The sequence below is a fragment of the Gadus chalcogrammus genome, chromosome 17 (genome assembly GCF_026213295.1).
Source record: "Gadus chalcogrammus isolate NIFS_2021 chromosome 17, NIFS_Gcha_1.0, whole genome shotgun sequence".
NCBI lineage: Eukaryota > Metazoa > Chordata > Actinopteri > Gadiformes > Gadidae > Gadus > Gadus chalcogrammus.
Window position 1 is genome coordinate 3,652,020 of NC_079428.1, and position 7,500 is coordinate 3,659,519.

The following is a 7,500-nucleotide window of genomic DNA, read 5'->3' on the forward strand; positions in this document are numbered from 1 at the left end:
AAGGGATTAATGATGAGGATGTTTAGTACAACAAGGGGAGGGGAAACAATAATAAATAAATTACCTAATTTGAATAGCCCAAGTTTATTGTCATTTTACAAAAGTGAAAACAATGATCTATCAGTATAATATTGTATACATTAACCTTGTCATTTTATGCAATACATTTGATATGTGACACATTTTGTTTTTTTCATGAAAAAAAGTATTTCTAACGCACAAATACTGTTGAACTGTTGAGCGGACTTTTGGTAAAGTGTAGGCCCACTTTCAATGTTCATGATGACAAACTCAATCAGGTAATGCTCCAAGAATTTTAAATTTTAAGTTATAAAGTGCAAAGTTACGGGAAAAAATATCAGGGCAAATCATCTGATAATAATATTTAACCCACAAAGAGTTACCAAACAAGTGTCTAAAACATATTGCGAGTCGACGGCTAACGGCTGACTAGGCTTCGTTAAGAAACTGAATCGTAATGAAAACACACAATAAATAGGAATAGGTCCACAATCAATTGTTTTAGTGATTAATAAAATGAAACCTCAATCAATAGGCTTTTGGATTCTGAATGAAAGTACTGTCAGTCATCTCTAGGATAGTTATTCTTTATTGATATAATACACTGGCCTTATTGGTGCACCCGCCAGCTCACTGAGAAAAACTACTACTAATAAAAAATAAACAGACGCAAAGTTCTCTGAAATGTGGGACTGCAAATGCCACAAGTTTAGTTGCAATAACTAAATAATATTATTACAAAGATATCGCTTATACATTTAGATTTATAAAGTAATATTTGAATACAATTTTTGGAAAGTTAAGTTGATATATAAAACATATTTTTTAACAACACTAAGATGTTTATTATTATAATTATCATTCTGAATAGGCATAGGCCTACTATTATTATGAGTATTTATTTTAATTTTCAAATTTATCATATTTTTATTGTCAAGACCGTAATTAAACGAAGATGTAGGGCTATAATTGCAATTAAAAAGTACCACACACACTAACGCAGCCACACACGCTTTGAAATGATGTTATTAAAAACACTTTTCCAATGTTTGCTTTTTTGAAAGATGAATTGAGAGAAGAAATGAATAACATCATGAAAGTCACTAATATAACAGGTTCTGTCCCATAAAACAAACTTCTCCCATCATTTAATATTAACTTATTGTTGGGTTGTTGGTTCATCAAACTATTGAACAATATAATAACCCAACTTTAATATATTTAAATCAACTATAGGATCATTCTTAGGATGTGATTTTTACTGTATGTTAGAATTTTCTATTGCCAGAGAAATCAACATTAGTAAAATTAATATAATTAAAAATAGATATACTGCGATAAATCATATGGCGTTTTACTTATTTAACACGATGCGCAATTAAGAAAAGTGAAGTGCTGTCATAATTAATTGACAGGCTGCACGGACGAACAGCGACCCATTGGCGGTGCTGTTCCGTTCTCCAAGTCGCTCCTACTCGTCATCTCTCTCTCTCCCTGGACCTATTCAACTCCTGCCTGAGGACATGAGTGTATCTCTGCTTTGCCTTTACACTCTAATTGACCTAAATAAACCATCTGAGGAGCGAGAGAGAGAGAGAGCGAGAGGAAGAGGGAGACGGTCTCGTCTCCCCCCTAAAGGCAGAAGATCGCGCGTATCCAAAGATGCTGGGTTTTATCGTGCGTAATTTACTCGCTCTCTGAGGTTAACTCGAAAGCTTGGTAGCGTATCTTTCGCGGCCCATATTCATATCCCCTCTCTCAAACACGCACATACAAACAGACACACGCACACACACACACACACACACACACACACACACACACACACACACACACACACACACACACACACACACACACACACACACACACACACACACACACACACACACACACACACACACACACACACACACACACACACAGTCGTGGGCGTCTCGCCCGTCTTCCTTTTGGAATTATTGGGATGGTGAAGAAGAGGCAGCGATAAGCGAGGGATACATCCACAGGAATGACACTTCGGCAGTCGGTTGCGTGAAGACCAAAGCGGTGGTGCGGGGCGACCAACGCATCGAAATGATTCAAGACCGGGACCCGACGGACCCGAGTCCCATCTGCTCCTCGTCTCGTTCTTCCAGAGCTCCGTCGTCCTTTTTGATCGAAAACCTGCTTCGGTCCACGCTGACCAGCACGTGCAGAAGAGATTCGGTGGAACAGGGCGCGGAGGAGAGCGCGAGTCTCTCCGTGGAGGTGCTAGGCCGCTCCGGGACGTCCCGAGGAGAGGCAGAAGAAGCTCAGGACAGCTCGAGCAGTGAGTGTCCGTTCTGCTTTGTTGTCGTTCGATTGTGATGTGGAATAAATGGCGCTTTTATTAATATATATTGCTGCAGGCCAATATAGTCGTTTTTACCCCGTGTGCGCAAGGTAAAGTGCCGATAAAACCAATATATCCACAAATAAATGTAAATGACCGATTTCCATCCAATGGATGAGTCCATGGTACGTGTTTGCATGGCATAGGCTACATTGTTTGTTCGATCAATTATTAACATGAATGTATTTTACAATGACCTTCTCGTGAACTTGAACGCAGCTCCATCGCGGTTTTACCGTCCCGGGAACTCGGTGGAGTCGAACTCTCCTCAGTCCACCAGCGACCGAGAGTTCCCGACCGGCACCGGGTTGGGCCAAGGAGACAGCTACCGGGAACACTCACGAGACGAGGATGAGGAGGACATACACGGAGGGGGAGGGGGAGGAGGAGGGGGAGGAGGAGGAGGAGGAGGAGGTGAGAGTCCCACGGTGGAGGTCCAAGATGCAGCCGAGGCGCGCGGTCACGCCTCGTCTCTCACCCGTCACGTGGTGGACGGTGATGACGATGATGATGACGATGAGGACGACAACACGAACCCGAAGGCCGCGGAACGGAAGAAAAAGACGCGCACCGTCTTCAGCCGCACGCAAGTGTTCCAGCTGGAGTCCACCTTCGACCGGAAACGCTACCTGAGCAGTTCGGAGCGCGCGTCGCTCGCGGCGACGCTGCAGCTCACCGAGACGCAGGTTAAGATCTGGTTCCAGAACCGCCGGAACAAGTGGAAGAGGCAGCTCGCGGCCGACATGGAGGCGGGCGGCCACGCGGGAGAGATCCCCGCCTTCTCCACCCAGAGGATAGTGCGCGTGCCGATTTTGTATCACGAAAACTCAGCGGCGGGGACTCTGCCGCAGATGATGGCATCTTCGTCACCGTCGTCTTTGGTTGGATACTCGAACCCGTTCAGCCACCCCCTGACCTATCACCTCGGTCACCCGCTGGCTTTTGTAACATCACAAATGACCGGTCGGGTGTGAGTGTACAGAGCTAAGGCCACACGCACTAACGCGGTACATTTGGACGGGGGGATATCTGTTCGAAAAGTGTCGTAGAGATGGAGGTGCACAACTTTATCAGGGGGCCCCGAGGGGCAAACCAATAAATGACAAGCAACGCAGACTACAGGGTTGCTCGTGTTATAGTCTTTCAATGATTCATCGTGACTCTGGACGTCTGCACTTGATAATAATATCTAGGCCTACACACGATCAGTTATCGTGTTTTTTATTGTTTTAAGAGAATGGTGTTTTATTTCTAGCCGATATTTTTAGACTGAGCTTCACACGTTTCATATGCAATTTGATACACACGCCAGGGTGTCACCATAACCTGTCATTAAAGTCGTCTTCTCTAATCACTGTGTTCTATACTTTCTGGAAAAGGCAATGTATGCAGACACTTAAATTCTTAGCCAATATCCGAATGAAAAGTTATAAACTCATGTTCCAGTTGTTTTGATTACAGCACAGGCATAAAGGCCAACAAAAATAATAAGATTCGCCGTTATATGATCTTAGGCTTCTCATTATCAAACAAACATGAAAAACAGATTCAGGAGAGTGAGGAGGAGGCGCGATGTGTATCGTTTTGCTTGCACGCGAAAAGCAAAAAAAGTGTCAAACACACAAACACACGCGATATCCGTCTGTGAATCAGAGTTGGATTGCTGAACAGAAACCCCCAACAATTCCGCAATAGACAGAAACAATATCCATTTCTGTGTGTGTGTGTGTGTGTGTGTGTGTGTGTGTGTGTGTGTGTGTGTGTGTGTGTGTGTGTGTGTGTGTGTGTGTGTGTGTGTGTGTGTGTGTGTGTGTGTAAAACACAGCAGCCACGTTCAAAACACAGCAGCCGCGCGCACGTGGTTTCCGCCCCTCCGGAAACAACGTGCGCGCGGCTGCTGTGTTTACGCGTGGACATCACCAATCAAAAGCGGCTAAACCCTCGGTCTTCCGGCTGGCTGAGTAACGGTGCGGGGCCCGGCTCTGCGTGGCTCTAGTTGGAACCGAGGAGCATCGCTGCTCGGAGCGCACGGAGCTGGGGTCGTGGATGTATACGTTTGTTATCGCGATACGTGCCATACGCGCCCCGGAAAGATGAACAAGGAGGACTACCCATGTCGGACTGCTTCGTTCGCGTTCACTATTGACAATATTTTAAATCTAAAAAAAAACAACAACATCAACTTTGAGGCGCCCGACGCGAAGGAAGAGACGTATGGCGTTTGTAAAAGCGACTTTCCACCCCGCTACGATGAGGTCGACCTGTATGACATTCGGAGGCCCCACGAAGCGGACAGCTTGTCTTACGAGCTAGGTGAGTGAATAAACTTCCACTTTTTAGTGATTGCAAATATGCCAAAGCATGTATTAACCACCCGGTGTCACCTCCGTCCACTATTTCAGCGGCACCTTCTGTTTTGCGCTTTTACGCACGACGAGATCAAGAGTTTAGCAACACATCACACTGTTAAGTGTACTCTTCCTGCACGAAATAAGTTTGTTTTAAGTATTTCAAATGTGTAATGTGTCATTTCACAGCGCGGACAACCCGATTGCATTGCGACGCATCCGATGCGCTCGAGGTCTGCCGGGAGACCGGACGGGCGCTCGAGAGCCGCTCCCGGTCCGAGAGCGCACACAGCTCCTCCGACGACTGCACGTCGGAGCCACAGACGGCCGGCAAGGACGCGAAGGCGTCGGTGAAGAAGAAAACGCGCACCATCTTCTCCAAAAGACAGGTGTTTCAGCTGGAGGCCACCTTCAACATGAAGCGGTACCTCAGCAGCGCTGAGCGGGCCTGTCTCGCCAATTCTCTGCAGTTGACCGAAACGCAGGTGAAAATCTGGTTCCAGAACCGTCGAAATAAGCTTAAGAGACAGATATCTACAGACCTGGAAGGACCAGTGGATCACCATCATTCGGACGCTGCGACAAATGTACAATTACCGACTTTTTACAAAGATAGCAACTTACTGGGAGGATGTTTGGTGCCCATGCATTTCCCCATGATGTACGGAACCACAACAAACACTGCGCCTTACATTTACTTTTCCAATGCGGGTAAGTATTTCAGCCTCTTTGAGACCAACGGGTGACCCCCGGGTATGGATGTACTGAAGGACTTGGACGGTGGCAGCCTTACTTGAACCCCGATTGACATTTCAAAACTGGACCTTTTGACGAATAGTTTTATATAAGCTCTCTCATACACAGCTTTTCTATCAGTTATCAAACATCTATCAAGATATGCATGTGCCACTTTCCCGACCAAAGTTGTTATTAATTATGATTATTATGATTATATTATGATTATTCTTATACCATGATTACGAACTCATATTCAATTTACCATGACCAATATATGCATGCATCAAAGAAGTCCATATCGGAAATTCATCAATCGTTTTACTTTATGCAGCAATGCCATTTAAATGAATGTATCTTCATTATGTCAAAGGATTACTGTATGTCGCTATTTTCAACACTATCAACTTTATTACCCTGTAGAATGGATTCGTTTATGGTTTATTTTTTGCGTAGATGAATCTGCAATGGGAAACTTTTCTTGTCATTGACCTCCTGTGATATTCATATACGGCCTTATATACAAACCCCGTAATATCTTTTTTTTACTTGACATTTCATACTACAGATTCTAAAGCTGTTCAATTGCAGTTATATTAATAAATGCAATAAAAGCAGTACACACTTGCAAGTTTCAATTGAAGAGAATTGACTGCCCACAAAAAAAGTAATGACCAAATTATAGTCAGAATAAAGGCTCAAAGCTAGCAAATATGGCATTGAATGGAAAGGGACATTTCAATGTATTTGGTGGAAGCAAAATACAAGTAATACAGCGCATTTGGTTTTCAAGGTCATTTTAGGGCAAATGTTTTTTCCCCCGGAGTTTCTACCCATGAAACCGTAATATTGATGAAGATGTACCACAACTTATCTATAAATTAAAGAACAATTCCAGGAGAAGTTTCTAAAGTTTTAAAATTGTTTGCATTTAAAATAATTATAAGGAATATCAATCAAAGGGATAGACATTCACACATTGTTCTATCCTAATATATCCAATCAAAATGTAGGGTACCTATTAGTCATCTACGCCTTACTAAAACCATTACTGGTAATTGTTCTCTTTAGGTCAAAGTTAGCAACAATATTGCATGTTTCAATTGTGCCTTGATGGTCTGAACTCTGGAAGGAAGGAATGCTAATTTTACATTTCCTTTAGTTTTCAAGAAACATAAAGTTGTACGCATAAATTCGTGTTTGAAAATGTCTTAAAAAGGCAGGTCTACTTGCTCACATTTCGGCCTATATCCTCGTGTCAGCTGCGTTTGTGTGCTTTTTTAATTTTGTTATAGGTCCGCACCACCTAGCAAAAAAATATCTTTCTGTTTGCTTTTCATAATGTAGTATGACAATCTCATGTAGCCACCATTGTCTTTATACAGCCAGCATGTGACAACAGTTAGAATCTCTATAAAAGCTCGTTCTCTGGAGTAACACGGCTTTGTGTGTGTGTGTGTGTGTGTGTGTGTGTGTGTGTGTGTGTGTGTGTGTGTGTGTGTGTGTGTGTGTGTGTGTGTGTGTGTGTGTGTGTGTGTGTGTGTGTGTGTGTGTGTGTGTGTGTGTGTGTGTGTGTGTGTGTGTATAATGCATGGGAGAAGTTCAATGCAATGCACCCATCCGTTAAAGATAACAAAACAGCAACTACAAATACAACAAATTAAAATCCTCCAAATGTAATCGCGTCTGCACGTCCCCGAGATTTGAACCTCTTCGCAAAAAAAGTCCGCGAGGCTGCACTTGCACACCGTTTCCGGGTCATTGGCCCTTTCAGAACTGGAGCCTCTCTCCGCGCTCTCCGCGCTCTCCGCTCTCTCCCTGTCGCAGCCAATCAGCGCACTCGCCTCTCTTGACCTGCTCACTCAACCAACTCACTCTGCGCGCAAATCAGCGTTCTGCTGGAATTCCTCATGTCTACCTCGCGCTTCCAAAGACTGTATGCCATGCACATGCGCAGTCGTGGAGAGATTGGACTTCGAGGAGGGAATTGATTGGATAGAAATGTGTAGTTGCATTATTTAT

At 43.9% G+C, this 7,500-nt stretch overlaps 2 protein-coding genes across 2 annotated transcripts; both read left to right on the forward strand.

Annotated features, from left to right (window-relative positions):
• Positions 1-2,097: 2,097 nt before the first annotated feature.
• Positions 2,098-3,369, forward strand: LOC130370404 (homeobox protein HMX1-like). The gene is made up of 2 exons (XM_056576162.1): positions 2,098-2,332; positions 2,843-3,369. Exons 1-2 carry the CDS (start codon positions 2,098-2,100, stop codon positions 3,367-3,369), a joined length of 762 nt encoding a protein of 253 aa, XP_056432137.1.
• Positions 3,370-4,483: 1,114 nt separating this feature from the next.
• On the forward strand, positions 4,484-6,111 carry LOC130370169 (homeobox protein HMX3-B-like). Its single transcript, XM_056575881.1, has 2 exons — positions 4,484-4,708; positions 4,933-6,111. Exons 1-2 carry the CDS (start codon positions 4,489-4,491, stop codon positions 5,487-5,489), a joined length of 777 nt encoding a protein of 258 aa, XP_056431856.1. The 5' UTR covers positions 4,484-4,488; the 3' UTR covers positions 5,490-6,111.
• Positions 6,112-7,500: the final 1,389 nt, after the last annotated feature.